We start from the raw sequence: 15,648 nt of genomic DNA, 5'->3' as shown, positions 1-15,648 counted from the left end.
CATCATCAACCGATAGACGTCCTCTGCTGGAAATAGGTCTCTTGTAGGGACTTCCACACACCTCGATCTTGCGCCGCCGCCAACCAGCGGCTCCCTGCGACTCGTCTGATGTCGTCCGTCCACCTAGTGATGGGGGGTCTTCCAACGCTCCTCCTCCTCCTCTCAGTATGAGTATGATATTCCACCACGCTGATATACAAGATTGTTATTTTATTGTTGCAGGTAAAGCCAGTGGAACCTGGGTCGCAGCACCTTCTACTAGACATTTCTAGAGACTTCTGAGATCACAGTGGCACAGTGTTTCACTTCTGATACGTGATCGAAGCTCGCGTCGCTAAAGTTGGAACAGGTGCGGTGAAGGAAGCGCTAATGGTACGGTTCCACTATCGAGATTTGGCAAATGATTAGAGTTCGAGCAAATTTCACGACAGTTCGGCATTCGGCAAATCAACTAGCCACACTATTCAGGATGCGGCGAATGTTTTGTGTTTGGCGAATTTTTAAATAAGTTTGGCAAATCAGCCGGCCGGCGGACGTGACATTCTGTGACAGTGAATAATCTTCCTTGTGGTGTATTAGATATATCCCGGAATAACAAAGTATTGCCCAGGAATTAAAAATACCGCTATTCGCAACGGCCATTCGGGTTAGCGGGTTCGGGACGATACGATTGCTGCCAGCCACACAATTCGCTATATCCCGAATCGTTTGCCGAATCTCGATAGTGGAACCGAACCATAACCGATCTCTTTTCCAACTTTCGTGAACATTTCGCGAAGCATAGTTAGACTTTACAGCGTGGCGTAAAAACTCTGACCCACTGTTCTATATTATAACATAGCATGTATAATAATTACTTTCGTAAACTTTTGGTTATTTAGAATAATTTCAAATTCCTAAATTTAAAAGCACAGACTATAAAATTGTAATATAAATAAAAAAGTGATTTGTTAATTTGTACTTAAAGAAATTAGTATCATGTGATTTGTAGACACTTAAGGGTACATTCTTTGAACACGTATCGTAGAACGAAGTGTTATTTACAGATATCGTAACAAGTCGCGTGTTGAGAGTGTGTGTCTTTCTACCCTTAATGTTGTCTTAGTACTTAAATCATGTATGGAAAAAAGTTGCTCAGTATTTTTATAGTTAATAAGAATATTGCGTGAATAATTCTCTAAATTATTTAATTATTATGACGAACTAAACGCAATTAAATGTGTTAAATTAAACTGTAATTCTAGCCATCGGTTTCAGTGAATTTATAGTAAATTTAATTTAGTCCAGAGGTTTTCTTAATTAGGGTCCCCTGATGTGTATTTAGTTCTTCCAAGAAGTGTAAAACTAAAGATTAATATCCTTCGAAATATGATAAAGTGACCTAAAGCAAATTTCAATGAATTTCGAGTTAATTTAGTAGAATTCCCTAAACATGTTTTTTTCTGTATAAGTACGAGTTTTAGATTGTAATCTAACATCCGTAGTAGTCTGCAATATGCACTAACATTGTTTATTTTTCAAAAATAAATTGTTTCATTTCGATAGCCGGTTTTGTGTGTAATTTTTGCACGGTTAAGACACTTCGAATTATTATTGTTAAAGCGCGTAGTAGTTAGATGTATCTACATACCCAGTGTGTATTTAATACCTAAAGCAAGGACGGGTCTAGTTGAGAGTGTAGTTATTAGGTAAAGCATCCATTTCTTTCCTATAAACTATCACAAAATAAACGAGACGAACGCAGAGTATCAGGGGTAGGATAATTATAGGGTTTATTTATAACACTATTGTTACCAAGTTAAAAAAATATTTTACATTTTATTCTACATAATATTATTATACATTTCATATTATAACACTATTAAAACTAGCAGTAGGTATCTACTGCAAGTTTTTAATTACAACAAATGACACGAAAGCCGTAGGTAAACTAATGTATGAAATATTAGGAAACACTGTATAATGTATTTTATATCCTGTAGATGTATGTGTTTGTCTCTTTTTAGTGTTGCTTTTTCATTTTATCGAGTTTCAAATCAGTACTAAAGAAGTTTTCGCTTGAAAACAATTTTAAAAGGTTTTCCTGCTAGATAATATTTTGAAACATTTTTTAATGCTATCAATGCTATAGTTACAAATTATTTTGTGATTGGTTAATAGTTTTGCATTATTGATTGAAATTCATCCAGAACGTAGATAAGTCCAGCCAGTAACAAATTTATGCGAAGATCTCAATGCAATAACCACGAGTGTCGTAATAGAAGGGTTGGCATGGAATGGTCTTGGTCCCCTTCACGAGACCCGTCTTTGTCCTATCGTTTTATTTGTTATGCCTTTATCGATAACATTCTTCCATTCAGTTATTGTTGTTATCATTGTAAATAGGCGGAGTTTTGTAGATTTTCTATTATTTAGTTTCACATCAAGTGTACAAAATAATTAAATTAAATACTAACTAATAAAATATTTCATTTCGAACGATCGAACGCGTCGGTCATAAATATATTGTTTAAAAAGTATTATTAGAAATATACTGTAAATAAATTTATTCTGAATATTATTATATTATTTTATTTTATAAATAAAAAATTCGAGCGCAGAATCAGGTAACGAACGGTATATTGTGAATAATAAATAAATATATTTCGATGTTGGATAAGTCACGTGGGTATTTATAAGGCACGTTTGAAATAGCTGAGACCGTAAAGGCACGTGCACACGCGCAACTTCTATCTACGCAGTCGTTTCGCCTCCCACTTCACAGAAGTCTATCCCAATTTTTTGTCCTGGTCAAATCCTCAACCACCGCGCCTAGAGTAGGAAGGTTGAACTCTTACCAAATAGCCCACGGTGCTCCACGTACAGTTTGGTGACTGTGCTACAGGACCAAACTGGATTGTGTAGCCCAGCCAGAGGTGTTTAGGCTCTCCTCCGTTACTAATTATTGTTAAGTCCCTAGACACTGTCTGAGGTACAAACAAAGATGAGCCTCCCAACTCGAGGACTATTAAAGCGGTGATTATGGTGACCCACCTGCGTCCGAACCTACTGCAATCATGGGTGGCATGAGACTGAGAGCCGGCATCATCCTCTACACTGGCGTCTGTAATCTTGACGTGGGAGACAAAGCTGTTGCTTAGTTTGGACTGAAGAGGCTCGTGTGCGCGAGCCTTACCTAATTATGTATACTAAAAACCGGATTAAAAGAATGCTTTATTTACTTATACGATAATTTGTATAGCATTGAAGTCAATATACAATAGTATAATAATTTCAATCATTTTTTATTTAATCATCACACATTTCCATAATCTGTGGTTAAGTTTAAAAACACTATAAAATCATATAGTTAGAACAATAGTTCGTCTATTTATATAGAATTTTGTTTTTGTTGTCCCTACACCTACCGTAACAAGTAGATACTTAAATGCATTTGGAAAACGTTTATGGAAATCTTTAAAGCAAACTAAAATAAAAACAAGCTTTTACGACAGATAGGTTCATTATGTCAAAAACAATCAAGCAATCTGCTAACTAAAGGCAATGTAATGTTGTTCAAGTTTTTATACCTGTGAATTGATCGATTTATCGCATCTTTGTGATTAATATTATAATTATCACGTACACGAATAGTTAAAAAGATGAAATTTTATAGATACAGCTTTTCTAGTGAATCGTAAAAGCGTTGTAACTCAAAAATTCTTATTTTTCGTTTAGACCACTCTTTTTAAAGTTCAGATTGCAATTTTGATACTGTATGAGTACAAAACGAAGTAAACATACTAAATTTTCTTTATAAAATGTAATTTATGAAATTTTCAGTGGAAATATAGGTGATTTAGTAAATTTTACTGTTTGTACTAAAAAAAATAACGGCCCGTCGTATCCTTGTTTGAAAGGCACTTTATTAGGCGTATCGTAGCAACAGGGTTGTCAAAAACTTTATCGTTAGAGTGACAATAAAATTTGACAACCCTACTAAAGTAGGTACAATGTTTTTCAGATGATCACAATTTTAGTTTCGTTACTATGGCACAAATGTGTAAAACAGTAATAAGTTCAGTTACGACCTTTTACACCAGAATTTTAAAATTACTAAATAAAAACTGTTTCACACGTTTGTTGCATTAGTAAGTAGTTTTGTTCGTAAAATTAAAGTTGTACTAATACCATGTCAAACTTTCACAAGTAATTTACCAATACCTATATATACCACACTTTAAATTCACCTGAGTAATGTTAAACTGCTGAATTGAAATGTATAGTCACATCTCCATTTAATTACAACGTTCTTGCTCTATACCTACTTTGACAGATTAATATAACTCGGGTGCTGTTTTTTACACGAAAACTTAAACTTACCGTAAGAGGAATAAATAAGTACCTAAACTTGTAAAAAGTCGTAAAAGCTTTTACAACGTTAATCACTGAATATCAAACAGCAGACGACCCGTTTTTTTGCCTGTGATTTTATTTGTATAAAAAAGGAAATGTAGCCGCAAGCAAAAACTTATTGATAAAAGAAAAATGAAACTTACATCAAAAAGCGACCCCCACAATTAGTCATTGTTATCTCGTCTCACTGTGACATGGTTGTACGCTTGTAGCTATCACGTGTAACTTAGAACCCCGTAATAGTAAGTTGATTTCTCTAAGGTCACCCCTAAATAATTGAGGCTTGTATGCATTGATACACGGAGCCAAAGATACCACAACGTTAAGTGAAAAAGATGAATGTAAAATGAATAGCGATACCGAAATAAATAAGCTTACTCCAGAGTTTACTTCTTGAAAAATCGTAGCGTTTCTTATTTTTGGTAACGTCAATAAAATTTGTAAAAGCAATATTTTATACATTTAAAAACAAAATAGTCTCGTTTATGAAACTGTGTATCTTCAGCTCTCTATATCAATGCTTGTATAAAACAAAAATTGATTTACTCAAAAAACAAACTTCAATGTGACCAAATCGAATACATTCGCTTAATATTATAAATGTTCTATACAGATATTTATAGAATATGTACCTATTAATTATTAAATTATAAGTAAAATTATGTAACGATTGTAATTAAATCTTTATTTCAAAAGGACATCATTTTATTTTCCTTCGCATTTTATTTAAGTTTGACCTGGTACTTGACGGCAAAACGTTATAATTGGAAATCAGGTGTGTTGCAGTTTTAAGATAGAACGCAATAAACTAAATCTATGACAAGATTAGAGCTGAAAAACCTGGATGGATTCAGGCGGCGCAAGGCTGTGGCGTGTGTAAGTCCCTACAAGAGACCTATGTCCAGCAGTGGACGTCTATCGGTTGATGATGATGAAAAATGCAACTACGCTACTCTGTTTTAAATAGATTAAGTCTGCGGCCCAGCTGGGAGCGGGTGCGTCCTGCGGGGCGGGCAGCGGGCGCAGGCGCGATGCCATAATCTTCATGCTGCTCGGCAATTGGCACCCGCTTTCTATTAGAACACGTCTGCGCGTCTTCCTTCCAATTTCTTGTAAATATAAAGTTTGTTCTATACGCTGGCCGCTCCGCAGGACGCACCCGCTCCCACCTGGGCCGCAGACTCAAATTTTTTGTTTTAAGTCTTTATTTATTTTCATGTTAGGACAATAGTTTAAAGGTTACGAATTATGACAGTTTGAGAGATGCCTTTTTGTATTCCTCAGCGGAACAATAATGCTCGGGTGGGTGGCAAACAGCCAGATTCTAGAGAAATTTTCGGAGTTGTGCGCGTTTTATAAGGGTTCCTTTTTCCTTTTGAGGTACGGAACCCTAAAAAACACTTCGAAAGAAAGTTCCTTTTCTATTCTTGAAGCTATAATTGCCTAGTGGTTAGGACGTCCACCTCCTAATCGAAGATTTGGGGTTCAATCCCGGGCACGCACCTCTAACTTTTCAGAGTTATGTGCGTTTCAAGTAATTAAACACCACTTGCTTTAACGGTGAAGGAAATCATCGTAAGAAAACCGCATGAGAGTTCTTCAATGTTCTCAATCTTCACTTGGCCAACGTGATGGATTGTGGGCTAATTGCATCTTGTTCCGAGAGGGGTCATTAAATAAACCAACTTAATCACAAATTCAGTATTTATCACTACCCAAAGTATAGGTATTATAAATGCAAAAGACATACTTTGCATTTATAATTGTTTTTTTGTTTATTAGTTTGTTTTTCAATCACGTCGCAACGGAGCAACATAATTTTTAGCATGGGTAGTTAAAGACCTGAGTTAAAGTAAAAGAGTGACATAGGCTACTTTTTATTCCAGAAAATCAAACAGTTCCCACGGGATTTTTAAAAACCTAAATCCACGCGGACGAAGTCGCGGGCATCAGCTAGTTAACTATAAAGATTCAAACTGCGATAAACGCTCCAGATTCCGTCCAATGTTGAATTAATACTCAAACAAAACGGCGAAAAAAGTCGATAATGACTTTTAACTCGAGGGTTGCTCCCTCCACCTCTCAAGTCCTAAACAATACCTACTTAGGAGCTAATAAAAGAATCACTTTTTTTCGAAAGCCCCCAAATAAGTTTCGGAGTTTTTGGTAATTTAGATTAATTAAAGGGAGTTTAATTATATAATTCATCATCATCATCAGCAGCAAGGGTCTCCTCTCAGAATGAGGAGGGTTTTGGACATAGTCTAGACTCTAGAGGTCCCCTGACCAGAGGTGACATGACCTAGCTAAATGTAGTAAAGAATTAATTATATTAAAAGAAAATAAAATAAAAAAATAAAAAGTCCGCCACGCTGGCCAAGTACGGATTGACAGACCTCATTAGATTAGACATCTTTGAGAATATTATGGAGAACTCTCTGCAGGCATGCAGGTATCCTCACGATGTTTTCCTTCACCGTTAAAGCAAGACGTGACATTAAATTAATCTTAAAACGCAGATAATCGATCCCCCGCCCTGCTGAATAGAAGGCCGATGTTTTAAACACGTAGGCAAGGGGACGCCTCGCACACCCGCACGTCACCCGCACGTCACCCGCACCGGGCTAGCATTGCAGTTAAAGGCTAATTTGTATCTAAATTAAAAAAAAACTGTAGTATGCCTACCTACCTACCTAGATCATAAAGATACCAAAACCGCAATAAAACGCGGTAAACAAAACGCAACGACAGATTTACTTAATCAATTCCATAAATACCAATTGAATGCGTAATAAAACCCCCCCGTCCCCCCTCCCGGTACTCATAAACCGGCCATAAACATCGACAACACAAATACGGCTAATCTATGGAGCCAATCAAATGAATATATTTTATAGTTCACCTTTACGGGATGATTGTTACAATAAAAATGTTTGCTGAACTCATGAAGATTAATTAACTGGTCCGGCTCGGGGTATGTGACCGAGTGGTTCCTTTTACTCATTTTCTACTCAACCATGCCTACTTGAGTAGGTACCTACCTATTTATATTTCACTAGATGATGCAAGCGACGTCGTCCGCATAGATTTAGGTTTTTAAGAATCCAGTGGGAACTATTTGTTTTTTTGGGATAAAACAAAGCCTTATTACAGCCTTAGCCTTAAAACAAAGTTTTAAGCCCTTGGATACAAGCTTGAAGCTATATCTGTACCAAATTTCGTCAAAATCGGTTGAACGGATGGGCCGTGAAAATCTAGCAGACAGACAGACACACTTTCGCATTTATAATATTGGTATGGACTAGCTTATGCCCGCGACTTCGTTAGCGTACCTAAGCTACACAAATTTTAAACCTCTATTTTACCCCCTTAGGGGTTGAATTTTTATAAATCCTTTCTTAGTAGCGATCTATGTACCTAATCTAAACATAATAGGTATAAAAAGAAAAGCTGACTGACTTATACAGATAGATATTTATAATGTAGACATCCGCCAAGAAAGGATTTTTGAATATTCAACTTCTAAGGAGGTAAAATAGGGGTTTCAAATGGGTTTAGTCCACGTGGATAAAGACCAAAGTCGCGGGAATACGCTAGTGTGCACATAAAATGTATGATCCGAACGTCGCGTCGTCTGTTGCATCACGAGACACGGCAAGTAGAACTTAGTTTGCAGTTTGCACCTTTGTAATAAGAACTAACATCCTCGGCCGCCAGATGGCGGAAGTAGTCTCAACTTTCCGTAACATGTCTCCGTAACTGCAGTTGTTTCGTTTTGTTACTTGTCGTTATTTAAGGGAAATGTCCCAATACTCGTCGGTTTCTCAATTTAGCTGACTTTGCAGCTTTGCCACGTTGCTGTTAGTGAATTTAGAACAAAACAAATTACATGACAAGAAAGCAGATATTATAATGTATTTATTAAATGTAATTTTGGAATTAATAAGTTTCATTAATGTTATTAAATAATTAAAAAATACAAAAATGAGTGATTTGTACCAGTATCCGTCAGATTTGTCCTAATTATCGTCAATGTGTCCCAGAACTCGTCAATTTTTAACAATAATTTAAACTCTATTACCGTAGACATAAGGTTTATTTTAATTTCATTTTCAAGTTGTGTTTTTTTTTACATGGCCACTCGAGCTGAGAAAATGTGTAAAATATAAATTTAACTAGTCGTTTTAAATGAAAAACTATTGGATTCTGGGATTTCAAGCCATGGCAGGAAATCCGCGCCTCGTCCATGGCCGTTTACGTTGTCTATGATATATCATCATCATCAACCGATAGACGTCCACTGCTGGACGTAAGTCTTTTGTAGGGACTTCCACACGCCACGGTCTTGCGCCACTTGAATCCAGCGGCTCTTTGCGACTCGTTTGATATCGTCCGTCCACGTAGTGGGGGGTCCAACTACGAGTATTAGGTAGCATTACCTACTATATTGTTCAAGTTGTTTTTAGATATTGTTCAAATAGGAATGATGACTACTAGTCAAATAAGCCTCTTTTTAAAATTGTTTTTCTGTTGCTTGTTATATTTTAATATTTATATTTATGAACCCCAAATTTTCTCGCTCTCTCATTTGAAACTCCACTCAATTCGATAGCAAAAAATACCGAAAGGGCTTCAGGACCTGGATCACTTCCACACGCTGCGGCAGGTTATACAGAAGACTGAAGAATATAATCTGCCACTTTGTTTAATGTTTTTGTGAAAAAGCCTTAGATTCCTTGGAAACATAGGCTGTATTGAGATCGCCATAGAGGTGCCAAATCGACTACTGGCATATTCAAGTGCTGAAGTGCTTGTACGAAAACCGCCACGATGTCAGTCCGCATTGAGGACCAGGCAAGGAGTCGTAACCCCCCCGAAGCCCTTTACCGCTGCTTTAGAAGACTGTTTTAAGTTTCAGGATTGGAACGGTCTTAGCATTAACACTAATGGCGTGTACATCACTCACCTTTGATTTGCCGATGACAATGTATAATCGTTATTGCAGAGACTCTGGAAGACCTTAATGCAATGCTCAATGACAGCAGAGCTTCAGAACAGGTGGGCCTAGAGATGGACATGAGTAAGACAAAAATCATGACTAAGGCTCATATCCTGCCCCACCCAGTAATCATTAAGAGCTCTGCACTCGACATTGTAGACGAGTAGGTATGTATACCTGATGACATTTATGGTTTTGAGACATGATTGCTAACTATGAACTTCATAAAAAAGCTCAGAGTCTCTCCATCGCCCAGACCCAATTGCAAAGATCGTACAATTTGGTCGAGATATCGACAAATAAAATTAATAAACTAATCGTGGAATGTAGCCGTTATCTAAATAATAATATGTCGTTAAACCACGAAACAAGCTTGAAATCATTAAATCACTTGCTTTAACGATGAAAGTCGTGGTCAAAGGCCGGTCAGGCTTCACAGACTGTGGCGAAACCCGGGTTAACTCGCAACAAGGTGATGCTGTGTGTGTGGTGGGATTGGAAGGGCATTATTCATTATGAGCTGTTATCACCAGGCAGGACCATCGATTCTGAAGTCTACTGCGAACAACTGATAAGATTAAAGCAAGAAGTTGAGAGAAAGCGGCTGGAATTAATCAACAGTTAAGGGGTGTGGTTTTTTATCATGATAACGCTAGACCTCACACATCTTTAGCCACTCAGCAAAAGTTAAGAAAGTTTGGCTGGGAGGTGTTAATGCATCCGCCGTATAGTCCTGACCTTGCACCTTCAGATTTCCAGCTGTTTCGGTTTCTTCAGAATTCTTTAGGCAGTGTCAGGTTACAACATCACTAGAGGACTGCCAAAACCACTTGTCGCGGTATTTTGATCAGAAGTCCCAAAATTTCTATATCAATGGGATCATGTCCCTACCTACAAGATGGCAAAAAGTTATCGAACAAAATGGTTTTCATACTTTAGTTAAATGTAAATAAACTATACTATTTTTTTTTAATTTTCTTAAAAATGCGAAGAAACTTTTTCCCCAACCTAATATTAAGATTATTGTAAAGTTATGTTAAAAATACTGATGCCCATTAAAAATGAAATAATTTCGTTTCTTTATAACATATATTATCTGATTTTAATTTTTGTTGTTCAAGTACACGATATCATAGATTAATTATTGGTCTCGATGCACGATATAACTGAAATTATACACACGTTTCAATCTCTAATATGTCACCGTTTTTGACATAATATAGCGGTGAATTCAATCGCCACTTTAAAACTCCCTATTTCATATGAGAGCCCCGCTGAAATAAAGCTTTTATATTTTTGTATGTATTTTGTAATATTCGGCTGAAGGCCGTCAGTTTTCATATTATGTTTAAATTTGAAGTAATTGCGGTCAGTAATTCAGAAGTTATAAGGCTCTGACGGACAGACGGACAAGTGCAATTTCACTCAAGTAGACTCAGAGACCTCACTTCGCTCGGTCAAATATATACGGGAACAGATAAACATTACACAGCATGCTAAAATTATAAAACTTTAACTTCGTCGTAGTCAGGTTAAAAAATAAAAACATTGCATCTTAAAATTAAAGGTCAATTTAAGTACAGATTAACTGTCCAAAACAGTCACTGTCTGTGTACCGCAACTGAAACTCTTATCACGTTGCAATAAGGTTTAAAATTGAACAGTGTCGGTATTACGTTCATTTTTCTAGTGTGTCCCAGTAACCGTCAAAATAGTATGAATTTTGACGAGTATTGGGTCAAGTAGGGATTTCAAAGTACCAATAGATGTCACATGCGTTAAATCATAAATAATAATAAAATAAACACAGTTTTATAGATTATTTCATTAGAAAATTAACTTGACTGTTGTATAAAATAATCAGATTTACCAGAGTGGCCAATAGATGTTTCAAAACTTTCTTCGAATACTAGCATGTAGGACTACGATTGAGTGACTAAACCTGGCTAAAAACACAAATTTTGAAAATGCTAACTTTGAATGCGTTTTTCTCCAACGCTATTATAGTTTGGATTAAATGTTGTTATACTAATTTATGGAAAATACTATCACAAATATGTTGCCATAAAAAGTTTTCATTTAGTTTTAGCTAGAAATTAATAGCTGACCATTTTTTACAATCTGACGGGTATCGGTACACTGACGACTATACCAGCGTTTCCCTTACTTAGTCGCAATTCCACGGATACGTACGAAGCGATTTGCCTCCTCGTTTCTAATCTGAACCGCTAAGATTTGGAACATCCTTGCAGCATATCGCTAATCTAAGCTAAGCTAAGTGCTGATCTGTAAATTAAAGAAAAAATATACATATCTATCTAATAATCTCTTCAATAAAATTAAGCCCCCGTGCCAACGCAGTGCGGGCGAGTCCGGGTGACGTGCGGGTGTGTAGACTGTAGGGCGTCTCCCACCTCGTACCCCTATTTTTATCTCATCTGTCGCGTACTATAGGTACCTATTGTCATCTCATCTGTCGCGTACTATAGGAACCTATTTTTAGAATGACGTACGAGGTAGGTACTTAAGTACTGAAATACTGATTAATACTTAATTAATTTAAAATAATAAATATACCTCCGTTATGGGACAATTTACCTATTAGGTAACTTTGAAATTAATTCGATCATGGACATAATTTATACAGCAATTTTTGATATGACGTATTTAAAAACTTCCTATAAATCTCGGCAAGAACACTATCATAAAAATTATAAAATATATTATTACCTATACAGGTTTCTCCTACAACAGCGACCAATCTTCCACTCAGTCAATAACAAATAAGCAATTTGGATTAAAAAAAATTGAAGGTAGGTACAAAGTTTGTGGTAGGTATTCTAATGCCAGCTAAGTAAAAAGCATATTACACAATTGAAGAATATCTAAATGATAAAAGAGCGTAGATTTGACCTGCAGCTCGGTTCTTTCTCTTGAAAAGAGAAACCACCGAGTTTCTTGCTGGTTCTTCTCGGTAGGAAAGGCATTCCGAACCAGTCTTAGATGCAGCTGACGATTCAAAAACACTTGTAAAAGTTTAATTGAATAAAAAAAAATTACTTATTTATTTAATAACGCTGAGTTTGGATTTGAACACCTCCTAGCATAGATCCTTTACAAATGTTTAAAATCCGATTAAACAAAACCAAATAGCTCTCGAACTCCCTACAAACAAATGTATTTTATCCGATTAAACAAAACCGAATTAGTAGGTAGGTATATTCTGAACCTCTCCCAGGGCCCGAACGCGAAACTCGGCGGGTTCCGCCGCGAAGTTTAACCGCTACCCACAAACTGGACGTTTCTGGCGGTTAACCCTTCACCCTTTAAATATTCTATGATTTTATAGCGTCAGGCCTAAGCTTTATGGTTAATGTTTTATGAGTTTGTGACGTTTTAACTATGCTTTTGGTTAATCTATGAAAAGGGATTTAAATTATTTTTATTTTATTACTAGCTCATACAAGCGACTTCGTACGCAGTACGTAGGTTTTTTTAAATCCCGTGAGAACTCTTTGATTTTCCGGAATGAAAAGTAGCCTATGTCACTTTCCAGGTCTTTAACAGCTATGCCGATGCAAAAAATCACGTCAATCAGTTGCTCCGTTGCAACGTGATTGAAGGACAAACCAACAAACCAATAAAGCAACAAACCAACAAACAAACGTACTCTCGCATTTATAATAGAGGTAGTGAATATTTTATGCAGACACAATGTTAGCCCTTTACTCCAATCTCACCCGGTGATAAGTGATGATACAGTTTATGGAAGCGGCCTAACCTGGAAGGGGTATGGCAGTTTTTATTAAACCCAAAAAAATATTTCGTAATGAAACATTATTACAAGTCTAAAAACCTAAAGGTGTTGTTCCACTGATTGATACGTCCAATTATCTAATAATGATGCTCTAATAGCCCCAAACAGTTTACGACGTTGGAGCACCACCTGCCGCCTAAGGTATCACCACCACGGAGAATTACTTTGTGTAGACTGGCTTTACTAACATTTGGATATGATGGACAAAACTGCCAAAAGACGAACTAAAAAGTTAAAAAAATTACATTTGAAAAAGGCGCCATGCAGCCACCAAATTGTTTTTTTTTCAAAATTTATAGTTTCTAGAACTATAAATTTTCCTGCAAGATAACTATGATCTTACTTTGAGAGTTGAAAATAGTAATTATTTATTCATTTTAATTTTTTTTGTGATGTAACTTTAAATTCACGGTCAGACGTAGTAAGAATACCTCTATTTCTTTAAATTTCTCTCTTAGGGAATCGCGCAATGGAGTGCATGGTTTTTCACCAAACACAAAATATTGAAAATTACTAATGACATACTGCCATCTCGATTGCCACGCACGGCGCGGCATCACTGCTACCCTGGAAGTTTATTTCTTTGTATCGTGACTATTTATAAGTATTAATACTTAGATCGTTGTCTGGTCATTTATAAACATTCAGAAGGGGACAGTGGGTCCTGTGTAGTGTCCGATAAGTAGCAGAGCAGACGGATGGGCCCAGATAAATGATACGCGTCATGTTCTCAGCTATCTCGAGTGTAGGGAGGCTGGAATGTCCAGATCTCATCTCTGGAGATCCGTATACCGATACCGCCGTGCGCCGGGGCAATGAAATATTTCACGCCTTTTTAGGGGTCCGTGTTTCTCTTGGGGACAATATTGATTCCATTTTGACCGAATACTTGGCGCAGTAATTGCAAACGTTGTGTTCACTAATTGTTATCGATACATATACATATGACTACACAAATTTTAAACCCCTATTTCACCCCCTTAGGGGTTGAATTTCCAAAAATCCATTCTTAGCGGATGCCTACGTCATAATAGCTATCTGCGTGCCAAATTTCAGCCCGATTCGTCCAGTAGTTTGAGCTGTGCGTTGATAGATCAGTCAGTCAGTCAGTCACCTTTTCCTTTTACATATATAGATAATCCTTTACTTCTTAATCCTTCGGGTAGGATGGAACCCTAAGAACCGACTTTGAAAATCAAAATATAGTGCAAATAATTCAGTGCAGTCCTAACATAAATGTAGGTAGCATAAATCTTAAGAAATCTGTTTATGAGATGGGTCATGCATATAAAGGCGGTATTACGCACGTTTGATTTATCGGCAAGGTGCACTTTGGAAGCCGGGAGCGCCGTGATAATATTTCGCCGGCGATTTTGGCATCCCCAATAATACGACGTATATTTGAAATGCGTATTCTATTGTACTTTTCATCATGCTTGTCAACATTTTATGAAATAATCTCATACATTTTTTATTGAAAATCTAAATCACTAGGTACCCGTATTAATAATGCGAGAGTGTGTTGGTTTGTCCTTCAATTACATCGTAACAGAGCAACGGATCGATGTGATTTTTTGCATGGGTATATAAGTATAATACGGTTATTTTACACCAAGCGAGAAAAAATCTAAAAATTTATAAACAAGATAGTATTGGCAATAAGCAATCTCTTCAATTTCAAATCTATTAAAAACCTAGCTAAATCCACGTGGACGAAGTCGCAGGCATCAGCCAGTATAATATAACAAAGAATGAACAAAACTGTCACCATCCATAGCACCGATACATGAAACATCTGACCAAAAGGTCCGTCACCATCAATAGTTAAACAAACCCGCGTCACTCAATCCTACGTTATTTATCGTCTACGGAAACGACGCCAAAGATTTGTCTCATTAATATTTCAAACCGGCGCGATCAAATATCGGAGTTCCGAATACTTTCACGGACGACTTGGGACGGGGCCGGGAATCTGTGAATACCGAAGGGAGGACTTGAGAACTGCTCCAAATCCTCCGAACTCTGCAGTCGTGATTCATTCTATTTATTTAGATATCTATATTGCACATACATACAATTGGGTCAATAAAGCTATAGACAGAAAATAGTGGAAAAATGGAGGAGGCCTACACTCATATAGAGGTCCTTAATAAATAAAAATACATAGTAATAATAAAAATGTATATGGACCTCATAAGAAAGCTCCGAGTCACTCAGCAGGCAATGGAGAAAGCTACGCTTGGAGTTTCTCTACATGATTAAATCAGAACTAGAGTAATCGACATAGCTTAACGGGTTGCAAAGCTGAAGTGGCAATGGGCAGGGCAAATAGTTCGTACAACCGATAGACGTTGGAGTGCTGGAATGGCGACCTCGCACCGGAAAGCGCAGCGTTGGAAGACCCCCCAATAGAAATTCTTAACAGAAAAATCCAATA

The 15,648-nt window shown here is 36.8% G+C and overlaps 1 protein-coding gene across 1 annotated transcript in view; it reads left to right on the top strand.

The window, feature by feature from the left end:
• LOC117995282 (homeobox protein caupolican-like) overlaps nucleotides 1-5,089 on the top strand; it is a 360,854-nt gene extending 355,765 nt beyond the window's left edge. Inside the window, exon 6 of the mRNA XM_069508695.1 lies at nucleotides 223-5,089. Coding sequence (XP_069364796.1) covers nucleotides 223-226 — 4 coding nt within the window. The 3' untranslated portion in view covers nucleotides 227-5,089. The remainder of the gene's footprint in view (nucleotides 1-222) is intronic.
• The last annotated feature ends 10,559 nt before the right edge of the window (nucleotides 5,090-15,648 follow it).

This window comes from Maniola hyperantus, chromosome Z (assembly GCF_902806685.2).
Source record: "Maniola hyperantus chromosome Z, iAphHyp1.2, whole genome shotgun sequence".
Taxonomy (NCBI): Eukaryota; Metazoa; Arthropoda; class Insecta; order Lepidoptera; family Nymphalidae; genus Maniola; species Maniola hyperantus.
The sequence above is the reverse complement of the archived record's forward strand: the minus strand, read 5'-3'. Positions and strand labels throughout refer to the sequence as shown.